The sequence below is a fragment of the Formica exsecta genome, unplaced genomic scaffold (assembly GCF_003651465.1).
Source record: "Formica exsecta isolate Colony F162 unplaced genomic scaffold, ASM365146v1 scaffold164, whole genome shotgun sequence".
Taxonomy (NCBI): Eukaryota; Metazoa; Arthropoda; class Insecta; order Hymenoptera; family Formicidae; genus Formica; species Formica exsecta.
Genome location: NW_021848957.1, coordinates 474,055 through 489,156, shown reverse-complemented (window position 1 = coordinate 489,156; position 15,102 = coordinate 474,055). Strand labels below are relative to the sequence as shown.

At 32.7% G+C, this 15,102-nt stretch overlaps 1 protein-coding gene across 1 annotated transcript; it reads right to left on the bottom strand.

Moving 5' to 3' along the window:
* Positions 1-4,622: 4,622 nt before the first annotated feature.
* Positions 4,623-7,762, bottom strand: LOC115233225. The gene is made up of 5 exons (XM_029803541.1): positions 7,371-7,762; positions 6,714-6,861; positions 6,557-6,639; positions 5,665-5,806; positions 4,623-5,483 (listed from the first exon to the last, which is right to left on the bottom strand). The coding sequence occupies exons 1-5, from the start codon at positions 7,437-7,439 to the stop codon at positions 5,275-5,277; spliced, it is 651 nt and encodes a 216-aa protein (XP_029659401.1). The 5' UTR covers positions 7,440-7,762; the 3' UTR covers positions 4,623-5,274.
* Positions 7,763-15,102: the final 7,340 nt, after the last annotated feature.

Here is a 15,102-nt window from a genome sequence, read left to right as displayed (position 1 = left end):
CGCATTGAGCGCATAGATCGCCTGGAAATCTATAATATATGTTACGTGAACTATAGATTTCCAGGCAATCTATGCGCTCAATGCGTGAAACGGAACGCACCCTAAAATTAACAAATTTTTTACTATTTAAAACAGATTTGCTTTTTCAAATTCTACTTGTTCTTAGAAAATAACCGAATAGTTTCAGTAACTTTCAAATTGTCACCTTGTATATACATATATTGTCAACTTTAAGCCCTTACGTTGAGAATCGCTTGTTATTGATTCAAGACGCGAATATATTCCATTGTTTATCCATAAATTTAGTAATCTCGGTTCAGAGTGTTGTGAATATCAATTTAGCGGCTAGCGACGCGCGATAAAACTCAAATAAGGAACAGCATTAGGACGACGCAGTCGAGGAGAGAGAGAGAGATCGAGAGTGCATACCTCTTGCCACCGTTACTGGCAGTTTCCTGCGATAACCCCGGGCATTATACTCGTCCCCGCGTCCCCGTCGAACGGGGATGCTGACAATGGTCCACAATGACTGGGCCAACATTACGAATTAGACTCGGTTACGCGTTTATTGCCGATTCCGGTCCGGGGCAGCGGCGTCGGGGTGCGCTTTTCCACGTCGACGTCGGGGTCGTCGGAATCGACGATCGGGCGTCGGGCCAGCGACGCCACTGCCGTAGACGAGAAGTATTAGCATTGGTTAGCTTTATGGGGCGTTCAGTTCCGCCGTTCTCTCTCATTCCGACTCCCTGGCCCTCACTATTTCGGCGTAACGAGATAAAGAGAGAGAGAGAGAGAGAGAAAGAGAGAGAAAGAGAGAGAGAGAGGGAGGGAGGGAGAGAAAAGGGATAGAGAAAGCACTCACTCTCTCTCTCCCCCTCTCTCTCTCTCTCTCTCTCTCTCTCTCTCTCTCTCTCTCTCTCTCTCTCACGCTCACTCTCTCTCTCTCTCTCTCACGCTCACTCTCTCTCTCTCTCTCTCACTCTCACTCTCTCTCTCTCTCTCTCACTCTCTCCCCCTCCCCCTCTTCCAAATACGAATAAATGCCACAAAAGGAGCGGAACAACGAGCGATGGTTTAAACTTCGTCGATAAGTCGCCGATTTCACCGTCATGTTTCCGCCGCTCGCGGGAGGAATTGCGGAAATGATTATCTCGTTCGAGGAAATATTATCAAAGGGGAGAGAAGGGGAAGTATCGAGATTATATTCCGAGAGAGATCTTCTTAAACGAATGAAGTAGCGTTCGACAGAATGCACACACACACACACACACACACACACACACACACACACACACACACACACGCACACACACGCACGCACGCACGCACGCACGCACGCACGCACGCACACGCACACGCACACGCACACGCACACACAGAGAAATAATATCGACTACAAGCCACAAAAAAAAAAATAATGAGAGATTGCTGCCTTAATAATGGAAAATTAATTATGGCCCCGAATTTAGATAATCAGCAAATATTGCGTGGAATACACTCGAAATACACTGTTGGAAAATTTATGTTTTCTTGTTAAAAATATGCCGGTTAAAATTTTTGTGTTAAATATTTAACGCATTCATGTGTTAATTTAACATATTGTTGTTGTGTTAATTGAACTCAAATGTTAAATTACTATATAAAACAACTAAAAAAAAGTATAAAAATAATACAATGTGCACATATTTTTAATTTTACGCAATAGATATGTTTCGTATTATTGGTGACAGAATTTATCTGTTAAAATTTACAGAAAAAAATTTTGATTTTATTTTATAATAGGTGTGAGAGTGACTACAGACCATCAATAACATTTTCCCAAGTTAATTTTATCAATAAAAATATGTTGATTTTACACAAAATTTATTTCAAATTACTATGAAGTTTGCATTCATCTTGTGTTGAAATATTAACGTAGTATTAGTGTCACAATTTAACGAATCTATATTATGTTAAATTAACATAAAAATTTGTGTGGATTGTTTGGGACATGCGATATATGTAACAGTGTACTTTTTGCGGGATTATTGATGTACGAGTCCTTTTTTTTCTCTTACCTCCCGTTGTAGTGACTGGCGAGAGTCCGAGGGGGGTGGAAATTGGGGCGCAGTAATTATTAATATATTTCTGTATTAATTGTTTTTTGGGCGGCGAGCTTAAGTGGTATGTTGTGTTCTGGTTCTTGGCAAGCTGTATCCCGTAACCAGCTAAAGTGTCATGCGAGAAGATTAATTACATCTACGGCTACGCGTTTTATGTGTGTCATACGAACGGATACTCTCTCTCTCTCTTCTTCCGTTCGATACGAACTCGAAGTAGGCGAGGTCACATAAAATCGGTTTTCAAGAAAATCATCTAAAGAAGGACGCTTTAAGACGTATACAATATATTGAAACATTCGGGCAACACGCGTTAGATCAGAATTAAAAATATGTAGTGCAAATATTAATAATTTTAATAAATAGAAAAATAAAAATGGTGTAATAATAGCTTAATAATAAATTATAAATATTAATCAATATATAAATTAGTATAAATATTAATAAATAAATAATATAAATATTAATAATGTTAATAAATATTAATAATGTTAATAAATATTAATAATAATAATAAATATTAATAATACTAATAATTTGCTACGATAAAATGCTTATAAACGAGAAGCATTTTTGCAATCTATCTATTGCCAGCTGACAATCAGTACCTTTAATCCATTTACACTACCTGCTCTAATCGTGGATAAATTTGTTTAAACAATATCATTTGATCAGCAAAAAAAATTGATTACAATGTATAATTTTATATATATATACTTTTCCAAACGAGAGGGGAAATTGACTACAGTCAAGATAATGGGTAAAGGGTTGTGCGATACTTTTGGCAACTAAGCATGAATCTTGTAAGGCAAAGGTCTCATTAAGCGTCCTTCTCAAGGCAAACTTTATCATTTCTCCGAACAGACGTGACTCGCCGATTGTACTCAACAACTGTCGGGCTCCCTCTTTTACAAGGGCGGGGCGAAAGGGGGAGAGGGAGTAGGAAAAAGGGGTACATGAAAATAAAAGAGATCCGCAGGAATGAGATTTCGCCAGTACTCTCGAGCCACGGGAAAGAGCCAAGTTAGTTTTATTTTACAATCCATCGGCTGCCGCGACACGCAGGGGTGGGCCTCGTCCTTCGGTGGTGGCGCGGTCGAAGAGAGACAGAAAGGGAGAGAGAAGGAGAGAGAGAGAGAGAGAGGGGGGAGGGCGGGAGAGAGAGAGAAAGAGAGAGAGAGAGAAGGAGAAGGAGAGGGAGATGGAGGAATCCTTCAGGACGGTTGGACGGGGGTGGAACGGCTGTCAACTAGTGTTTTAAAAGTTTGCGACAGCCTACAAATTGACTCGCTCAGTTCTTTTTAAAAGCACCGGCAACCAACCACGTCGCGCAAGCCCCCTGTCTGTCCCCCCCCCCCCCCGGCATCAGGATCGTGTCGACGATTCTGAAAAATCCAGAAGTATTACCTCACCGCGCGGTCAGACGATTTTCGTTCCGCAAACATATTTATTTCTCTGCCCTCTTTCGACTTATCTCGATCTACTTTACTAATGATAAGCGAAAAAATTGGTTTGATATATTTGATAAATTCTAATGATATAAAAAATTTGTTCGCGACAAACTCCTAAAGATAAGGCAATTATATTATTTAAATTTTGTGCCGTAAGAAGAGAAATTTTATTTTATTTATCTTTCGATATTTTATGTGTCTGATTAAATATATTAATAAAAATATGCATATATGTATATATAAACATACAAACATTTTAATTTAATTTTAAAATTTATATAAATTTATATATATGTATATATATATAAATTAATTATATTTATTAATATATTAATTTTTAATAAATTTTAAGTTGAAATTAAGATTTAATTGAATTTCTATGCTTGAGTATAAAAATAGAAAAAGAGACTTGTTAGAATTATAAAAATTAATTTTTATATATGAAAACATAAATATAAACTTAGAAAATTAAAGAGATACTTAAATATTCAATATACAAAGTTGGAAAGTTTTCTTTATCATTCTATACTTATTCTTGAAATAACAAAATACTGAATCGAATGAAATATTGCCAATATATAATAGCTCATGTATCATTATTTAAGTATATGTGTCTCTGCATAAATATGAATATATTACACAAAATCGATACGACAAAGCATTTACTATAAATTGTATTGAGAATCTTCCTCTTCGTCATATATTGTACGCTCGATCACTATTCTTGAGAATATTGCTGAAAAGTTGGAGCTATTCTCGGACAAATCGACTTCCATCCCGAAGAGACGATCGACCCTGTATAGCGAATATGCTTGCGTGCGATCAAAATCCAGGAAATTTAAAAGTATTTTGACGTAAAACGCGGCCGTTTCTCATATTTTCTATGCAAGCGCACGCTCCGCCGAGGGCGCGTTTGATACACTCTATTAGTCGCATCTCCCGACTGATTTATGTGAAGTTTTACTCTCTGCATTATTATACGTCTCCCTCATTCCTGACTCGCCGACTAGCGAAGTTTAATAGCTCGCGAATATTCCATTAGGTAAAAGGGATCAATGAATAGCCCGTCGACTAACAATAAGTTCTCAAATATATCTTGTGTAGCTTTCGAATAGATACATTAAAATCAACACAAATCCGTTTCATATATTTCTTGTATTAAAAAATGTTTACGTGTCTTATCTCTAGAACTCGCATTAAACATTGATTTAATTAAATTTGAATTTAATTCTATTTATCTATGTCTTTGATAAAATTGTATCTTGTCAATAGTCGTCATAGCAAACATTATCATGTATAATGGAGCTACTATGTGTCATGCAATAATGTTAAATAAATTTTGTCGATGGTTCTATGAATTTCGTAGAAAAAATTCCATCAAAGTTTTGAGCATATGCGTGACAGATGAATATCCAGGTAGTAAATGCACGTCATTTGATGCCAAAATCATGTGCACTTGCTAGCTGCGTAATTTATCAATCGTCGATCTTTATGTCTATAAAATAAATATATATAAATAGCGTAGTTTTGAGTGATAATGTTAAAAAAACGTCGAATAACGGGATATTTTTTAAGAAGAAAATCTCTTGGCTTCTCCATTTCACACATTGGTTCTTTAAATCATTCTCCTCGATCCTATAAGTTCTGACAATGGCTCCCTTCGTCCGATTATGTCAGAATCCTTTAAGAATTATCCACAGTTCTTCGTGGACTTTTCCACTTTGTTATTTGGGCAGAATAGTCGGCGGTCGCGATGATTTGAACATGGAAAAGTTTTGCGAGAGAAAGGACGGTGACTTCGAGCCGCTGCCGTTTGTGGGTAATGCTGGTAGAGGATCCGACACTCTCGGTTCGCATTCCACGTGATTTTGTTGCTCCTCGTACCATTGTTTTCGGGCAGCATGCACGATCATCCACAAATAGATGCTTAAAACTGAAATTATTGTCAAGCGTACAATTTTTTTTCATAAAAATACTTTTGTAAAAATACTTTCCTTTATTTAATATTTTTAAGAAAATACAAATTTTTCAACAGTGTTGGCAATCAAAATTTTATAGCTTGAATTTTTTCACGATTGTAGAGAAGAGAATTAGAAATTTATATTTATACTTACTTAAATAGATGCTGTATGTCACGGATCTAGCTAAAGTAGCGTTTTGTGGCTCCTGTATTATATGATCAGATAGCGCCATGGTCTGATCTGTTATGCTAATTATTTGCAAATACATCCAAGGCACGGCGTACTTAAATCTCCTCTGTGAACGTATGCGGAAGTTAGCGTAGTCGTTAGCGCGCTTGAGACAAGGCTGTTACGTGCCCAAAATATATCTTGCGGATAAAGAGCGTTTAATAAATTTGTATTCGATCGACGACGTCGCTACTTGCGACCTTCACCACGAAAGAGAAATAATAAAAAAATCTGTTTTTGTAAACAATGTGTGCAAAAAGAGTTTCTTACTTTACTGTCAAATTTTTTTTTTAAAATTAATTTAAAATTAAATACCTTTAATTTTTTTTAATTAAAAAAAAGATCAAAGTTTTTTTACAGAGTATTATTCATTGAGAACTAATAGTTTATAGCCCTACGTTCGAAATTAAAGAAAAGGGATGTGGAAAAAAGATAGAATATATAACACAGACATGTAATTATGTACATATAAATTTCATTTGTGAACAATGTATGCAAATAATTCCTTTATTCTACTAAATATTTCTTTAAAGTTTAAAAATAACCAAAGATTTTTTTACATATTATTAGTCAGGAAATTTATAGAGAATTCTAATAGTTTATAGCGATAGGTTCGAAATTAAAGAAAAGATATCTCTATATATGATTAGGCTTTTTCTGTCTTTCTTTTCTCTTACTCAATCGTTTGCTCGATCGTTGGAATGACGTCACGAGAGTTAGATAGCTTTCCTTTCCCATATGAAGTGTCAATTTAAACTCTCACCAAGTAATTAAACAGTTAATTAGAAATCTATGACATTTCGAAAAAAATGCTTACTGTAATCGATCCCAAGGCGAGATACGCACCGGCCAGCAGAAATAGACTAATGTATGTTAAGAAACACATCATGGCTGCTTGCACTGAAAACGTACTTTACGTTACTTTACGTTATCGTTCGCGGAAGAGTAATTCAAGCATTTTCGCGCTCTCTTACCTTTGTTCTGCAGATGCATGTATCTGAAAGCTTGCATCCAATTTAATCCCAGTATTGCCCAGTTCTTGGCGACTTTGAAAAAATCTTCATCCTCACTCTTCGAGAAAAAGTTGCTTACCAATACGTTTATCATTAGAACCGAAGTGGACTAACGGTAGAGAGACAAATAAACGAAAAGTTGACAGCGTGGCAACGAGAAATATAAATTTCCAAAAATAATATAATGCGCTTTTGTATTTAAATATTCAAACTAGTACCGATAAATAAATAGATTTTGTTTATTTTGCAAGGGAAGGAGAGATTGATTTAAGATATAAAACGATGTACTTAATTTTGAGAAATATCAAAAGTTGTTTTTATCATAAAATAATAGTTTTTAAAAAATCAGATTTGAAGTAATATATGGATAAATGTCCGAATATTCAAGAACGAAATTCATCGTTGTAGATTTTATTTATTTTTCAAGGGATAAAGAGGAGGGAATAATTGATTTAATACATATAAATCGATGTACTTAATTTCGAGAAATAACAAAAAACTCGTTTTTATCGTCAAATAATAGTTCTTTCATTAAAGAAAAAATCAAACTTGAAATGATATATGTCCGAATATTTAAGACCGACATTCATCGTTAATATTTTGGAAAATTCCACTCACTATCGTATACGCCCCGATTATCCTCGCCGCTAATGACACATCAATGCAGCAGGTTCTACGAGCGACCATGGCGAACTTTTTAAAATTTCTCTCGTCCGATCACGTTGCTTTACGGACACGAAATGCCCGATCCCATCTGGCGCTGTTGATGGCACTCTTCGCGTTACCTTGTCAGACAACACTTGCACGTGATACAGCGTAAAAAGTGTAAACACGGCTGATCGGAAGTAAACACGCACGATCATCGAAATTCATCCTGCTTATCCCGGATTACGTCGATAATTGTCAAACTTTGCTTTTATTGACGAGCACTGTGTTCCGGTGTACATGTGACTGTTGTTAAGTCACAAAGGTCTCTGATGTTTTGACGGAGTCCCATTCGATTATCACGGCGGCCGATGTCGCCTTGGATGCTTCAAAGACGCGTTAATGATTTACCGTCATAAATAATGATAATCAAGTATGTCAGCGCCTTCTCGCGCGCGCAAGTGCACTTTCAATAGGGACGTTTTATACAGAGTATCGAACTATGTTCTGTTATAAACAGATTCTAATTGGATATTAATTTTTTTGTTATAAAAATATAATTATATATAAATTTATATATATGGACTTTTTTTTATGGAAATTATCAATTTCCATTATGTGATCGAAATAAGCATATCTATTTCATTTTTAGTTTCTTTTATGAATTTTTATTAATTTTATTTTTACACTAATGCAGGAAGTTATTCAGCTGCAAAGAATAAATCTTTAGTCTTAGTTACGTCATCAACTTTACTCTCTCATGGTATCACACGATAAAAGTTTTCATTCAGTTACATGTATATGTAATGGAAACTTTTAGTTTATAATTCTATTATTATTGTAAATCACCATTTCAACTCATATTTCGACAACGGAAGCCAAATCGATCTATAGTATGGGGCAAAGTTGGATAAAACCGAGTAGGCGGGTCAAACCGGGTACCCTGTTTTTTCGTAATAAATGCTGCTATCTATGGCTACCCAGTCAGCCACGTCTGTTCTAACAGATATTGCCAAGTGCTTGCTACAAATTATTGTCAGCAAAAAGGCTACAAATTTGGTGCAAGAGTTGTTATTACCGATTAAGCTGGCAGATTGCCGGCAAGAACCAAGCAAAGTTTGCTAACATAACTAGACAGCAAATTGGCGGCAGAAACCGAGCAAAGCTTGCTGACATGACTGACATCAGATTGTCAGCAAAAACTGAGCAAGGTCTGGAGTGCGCAATCTGATGGCAAATTGGCAGCGAAAACCGAACAGAATCTGCAGCTTATTACAAAGTATTATAAAATAGTTCCGTCGCTTATCGCTATGCGGCGCGTTATTCATTATCTATACCCGTATTCAAATTCTTGTCATGAGTGTATATAAAGCCTGCAAAACGCTAATAATATTATAATATATATATTTCTATCAGTTCAATTTTTGACACAATTCTTATACAGGAAATTCAGATATTGAACTGATTTTTGGCAAATCGGACAGATAATTGTTCGATTTTCACTTATTCGAACAATTTCTGTCCAAAAAGATCTTTAATTTTATAAATTAAATTATTTAAATTTATCTATATGTTTTAACACATTAATATATGATTTTATATAATGTCTGATTATCTAATGATCATTTTATGACCAAAACTTATCATCATTTTGTTACTTAGGGTTGAGACTTTAAATCCATTTAAATATACTATTTTATATGAATGGCTAAAAGCTGCAGAATTTGTTCGAATTTTGCTGACAATCTGGTGTCAGATTGTCTTGCGCAGATCTTGCTCGATTTTTGTTACCAATTTGACGTCAAATCATGTCAAGCTTTGTTCGGTTTTTGCCGTCAATTTGCTGTCAGGTTATGTCAGCAAGCTTTGTCACCAAAACACAAGCTTAATGCGGACACAGATGGCACTGGATTTGTTACCAAGTTTTGAGCGAATTTGATGCCAATTTGGACACAATTTGTTATCAAATTGCTTACTGGGTAACTTGTGTTATTAGTTGTAGATTTGCGCCATTATTATTTTAAAACAAACCGTGCTCCGGTGCACGCAATATTCCTTTTTTAATAGAAATTCAAAGTTTTTAGCTCAAAAAAGATCGATATCGAGGCAAGAATCGAGTCGTCGTGCACTTTTTCTATATAGAGCATCTGTTTCGGTAAGTGCAGCATTGCATTCTGTACATATTAGAGAGTGTATCATATTAGTTTTGATTGGCATTTTGTACGCTAGAATATATAACCGCTGTATTTGTTACTTTCCTTGTGTTGTGGCAAAACCGGGTACTTACACATCTCATGTAATGAAAAGAGGAAAAACTGTTATCCTGACTTTGTCTCCCTACAAAAAGCAGTTGGAAACGAAAACTAACACTCAGAAAAAGAAACCATTAAAAAAAAACTTTTTGAGACCTCTAAAGTTAAAAAGTTAAATAAGGAAATTCTGCAGCAATGTCGAACAAGAGGGTATCTTTATTTGTGATTTTTGTTAATAGAATACATCTTTATATTGTATTTTGATTAAAATAAATATAGATTTTGTAATTACACAGTGTTTTGCATATTTTTAAATGGGTACTCGGTTTCACCCTACTGGTAGGACAAAACCGGGTACTTTGACTTCTCCACAAAATCTTGTTATTCTTAGTAATCAAAAATTTTTTTTTCAGCAATTAGCCTTATTTTCTCATAGTTTAAGGTTCATTAAAGACTACTAACGGTTAACAAAATTTTTTTTTTCAGACTTTTTGTAGGAAGACAAATTTATATATAAATTCTAATTTTTGCTTTAAATACGTAGTAACTGCATTATTTTTCATTTATCTGCCTAAACATTACTATTGTAATATTGCAAAATAATATTTTCTAATATCACACAGATAACTTGCGTTATATTCTTTGTTACTTGTACGTTATATTATTGCAATAAAACATGCTCCTGATAATCTAAGGTACTCTCAACTGTTTGACTCGCATATAGATACGTGGAGTGCCTCGCTGTTGCTACGCGTGATTCGGCGCGAGAATTTTGTTTGCTTGTAATTAGAATGACCACACGAATATGTGACAAAGTTTGTTGTGCGATTTTGCTCTAAAATATTCTGTATATATTCCCCTATATCTATATTCCCCTGTATCTATATACGAGTCGAACAGTTGAGAGTACCTTAGATTATCAGGAGCATGTTTTATTGCAATAATATAACGTACAAGTAACAAAGAATATAACGCAAGTTATCTGTGTGATATTAGAAAATATTATTTTGCAATATTACAATAGTAATGTTTAGGCAGATAAATGAAAAATAATGCAGTTACTACTTATTTAAAGCAAAAATTAGAATTTATATATAAATTATATTCCGAGTTTTATAAGTTAAATACATATAAATTATGTTATTTATTTAATTACCAACTCTATGAGCAATTCTATATAAATCAATTCTATGTATATAGAATATAACTATGATGTAACAAATGTTATATTATATGACATGTACCTATTTTTGTTATCATGATTGTAAGAAATATGAGTAAAATATAAGCTCAGAATGCACAAATTTTGCTATCTGGGTAATTAAAATGCGTTAATTGTATAATTTTTATAGTTAACAACTTTAAAGAGCTATAAAAAATATAATGAATTTGTCTATTGTAATAAAAAAAAACATTATTTAAGTAATAAATTTCTGAATCATATAAAATTTTTTAATTGGCCATTGTTTATTTATTTATTTTATAATTGTATATTGTATAATTGTTTGTTCATTTATTGTATAAGATAAATTTTGTAAGATTCTATCTAAATCTAAACAGTGATTAATAGTATTATAATTATGGCGAGTATTATTCTTACATCAATTATCTCAAACATTTAACATAAAAGTTGTTTTTCACATTATTATAATTTTATTTAGTATATACATAACTGTAAATTTTGTGCAAATTTGTGAGTATTATGTATCTATAAATATATTTTTATTGCTATGCAAATATACAAAGTTGCTTTGTAATAAGCCAGAGCTATTTAATGAAGCATTCACAAACTCCGTCCTAAATAAAGAACAATTTTTAAAATTTTTATCTGATTCTTATCAAAATTATTATCCCATTATATTATATTATTATATAATTGTTAGGAATATGATTTTTTATTTTCTTGCCAAGTTGCACTACTGTCTGAATGCAAAGTACAGTATAAGTATATAAGAAAGAACTATCATTGTAATCAATAGAGTTAATAAGAAATAATAAATATTGTTTGTAAAGTATTGAAATAAGAGAGTATATTGATTTTAAATAAAACAACAAGTATTTTAACATGGTAGCAATCCGTGGTTTATAAAATTAAAGAAATTTAAAGTAAAATTTGTTAGTCGTGAAAAGTAACCTCAAAGAAGTATCTAGAGCAAAGTATGGGAACTGAAAAAAGGAAGATTTTATGTTACAAATGTTTGAGGGCACAACTTATGATAAATAGAAATTTAGATTAAAACTATTTCTCGAAATGAAAGAATGCGATGAAGTATTTAAAAACAATGAAAGATCACAAACTATTACGGAGGCAGTTTGGAATAAGAAAGAAATTAAAGCCAAAAACTACATTGTTAACAGTATCACAAATACACAATTAGAATTAATAATTTCAGAAACGACTGCAAAAAAAATGATTGACAAACTTGATGAAATTTATTTAGTTAAAAATAGTGCAGTCAAACTATTGTGTAAAAGAAAACTACCAATCCGTGGTTTATAAAATTAAAGAAATTTAAAGTAAAATTTGTTAGTCGTGAAAAGTAACCTCAAAGAAGTATCTAGAGCAAAGTATGGGAACTGAAAAAAGGAAGATTTTATGTTACAAATGTTTGAGGGCACAACTTATGATAAATAGAAATTTAGATTAAAACTATTTCTCGAAATGAAAGAATGCGATGAAGTATTTAAAAACAATGAAAGATCACAAACTATTACGGAGGCAGTTTGGAATAAGAAAGAAATTAAAGCCAAAAACTACATTGTTAACAGTATCACAAATACACAATTAGAATTAATAATTTCAGAAACGACTGCAAAAAAAAATGATTGACAAACTTGATGAAATTTATTTAGTTAAAAACAGTGCAGTCAAACTATTGTGTAAAAGAAAACTACTGGAATTAAGGATGAAAGAAACTGAAAATCCAGCCGAGTTTTTTAATGACTTTGAAAAACTGGTGAATGAACTAAAAAATGCTGGTGAAACTGTGAGCAATGATGATAAACTAAACTATCTATTGTTGACGCTTCCTGAGAGTATGTCACATATAGTTGATGTAGTTGATGCTTTACCAGATAAAGACAAATCAGAGTACGTGTACGTAAAATCCAAACTAACATTAGAATTTTAAAAACGTGAAGGTAGCAATGGTAACATAAAAAATAATCTTTAAGCGTTTAATTCCCAAATGCCAAAAAGGGTAAGAATTTTAATCAACAACAAAATAACAAACATTTTAATTCAAGAAACTTCAACAATAATCAACCGAGCAATTCAAGATATCAAAATTCCAACAGAAGTAATTCAATGAGAATCGCTGGAAATTCAGTTGTAAATGACGAAGGTGAAAGAAATACTTTTAATATCGAAGTTATGACAACGGCTAAAAAGTCAAACGAAAAAAACATGTTGGTTGAAGAAGTTACATGGTTATTGGATAGTGGTTGCTCAGATCATATTGTGAACTCTGATAAATATTTCTCGACGTCTGTAAAGTTGGAAACTCCTGTGGATATTAAAGTGGGTGATGGCTTCTCACTAAAATCCGATAAAATTGGAAATATTACTATTTTTTTTAACGTTGCTGATAAACAAATTGAAACCGAAATAAAAGACGTTTATTATGTGCCAAAAATGAAACAAAATTTATTAAGCATTTCGGCTATTGTTGGTCAAAAGAATAGAGTTATATTTGAAAACAATAATGCAAAAATTTATAATAAAAGAAAAGAACTAATTGCTATTGGTGAAAAGAAAAAGAAACTTTATGCATTAAATGAAAAAATTATAAATGATGAAAATATTGAAACCATATCATATACAAGCTCTATAGAGATGTCAAATAAAGAAAGATGGCATAAAATACTTGGCCATACAAATTTTCGTGATTTAAAATATCTGTGTGAATTACAGTTACTTGATGGACTTCCTAAAAGGATTGAAGACGAATTTTTAAAGTGCGAAACGTGTTTGGAAAACAAAATGACAAATTTAAAATTTAAAAATAATCGAAACAGAGCAAATGACATTCTAGAAATAATCTATACAGATGTACATGGACCAGTTACTCAAACCGGATAGAAAGGTGAAAAGTATTTCGTAACCTTTATAGATGATTATAGTAAAATTGCTGTTGTGTACTGCATAAAACATTAAAGTGAAGTTTTTGATTGCTTCATTAAATATATAAATTTAATGCAAAATCAAACTGAAAAAAGAGTTAAAGAAATACGTTGTGACAATGGACGTGAATATATGAATAAAGATTTTTATAATTTTGCAAAACGAGAAGGTATATATTTGAAGTCTGGATCATTATATACACATGAACTTAACGGTGTTGCAGAAAAATACAATAGGGCAATTCTTGATCGTGCTCGTTGCCTGCTATCAGAAGCTAAAATTAACAAAAAATATTGGCCAGAGTGCATTTATACAGCTGCATATATTGGAAATAGACTGTTAATTAATACAAAAATTAACAAAACACCATTTGAAATATTTTTCAATAAGAAACCAAATGTATCAAATTTACATATATATGGAAGTACCGCTTTTGCAAGGATCCCTGAAGAGTGCAGAACGTCAAAATTACAATGTAAGGCTGTGAAAGGTATCCTAATTGGTTATACTGATACTGGATATAAGATATTGGTTGATAATAAAATAATTATTATTCGTCATGTACAATTTATTGAGAAAAACACAAGATATATCAAATTCAGAGGAGATGAATGCCCAGAAGATCCTCAAGAAGATGTGAGAGACGAAAGTTCAAATAAAAATAACCAAGAAGAAGAAAATAAAACTGATCAAAAAGAGGAAGAAATAGTTGGGACTAAGGAGGTGAAAAAGTCAACACGTCAGAAACGAGAAATAAAACTACCAAAAAGGTATAATGATCATGTCGTTTATGTAAACTACACCAATGCTACAGTACCTGAAACTTATGAAGAAGCTATTGAAGGACCTGACTCTAAAAAATGGAAAATTGCAATGAGAGAAGAACTTGAAAGTCTAGAAAATAATGAAACATGGTCGTTGGTTGATGCACCAATGAATAAAAAGATTATTGAAGTTAAATGGATTTATCGAATCAAGTCAAATTGTAAATACAAAGCACGAGTAGTAGCTAAATGTTTTCAATAGTCATACCAAGAAAATGAAGAAATTTATTCACCTGTTGCAAAAATGAACACTTTAAAGGTTTTGTTATCTGTTGCTTGTGTTAATAGTTGAAAAATTGAGCAAATGGATGTTCAAACAGCATTCCTAAATGGAAAAATTAAATCCGAAGTATATATTTATCCTCCAGATGGTTATAAAATTGAAATGAACAAGGTTTGTCTACTAAAAAAATCATTATATGGTTTAAGAGAGAGTCCGAGAGATTGGTATGAATGTTTTCATGATTTTATGACAAGTCTAAACTTCCAAAGATCAAACTATGACT

Excerpts from the sequence above, each read along its gene's own strand:
- LOC115233225 (XM_029803541.1), bottom strand. The coding sequence starts at position 7,439 with ATGGTCGCTCGTAGAACCTGCTGCATTGATGTGTCATTAGCGGCGAGG. Across the intron at positions 6,640-6,713 it reads CATGCATCTGCAGAACAAAG|TGCAAGCAGCCATGATGTGT; the intron begins GTAAGAGAGCGC and ends GTACGTTTTCAG. Across the intron at positions 5,484-5,664 it reads GACATACAGCATCTATTTAA|TTTTAAGCATCTATTTGTGG; the intron begins GTAAGTATAAAT and ends CAATAATTTCAG.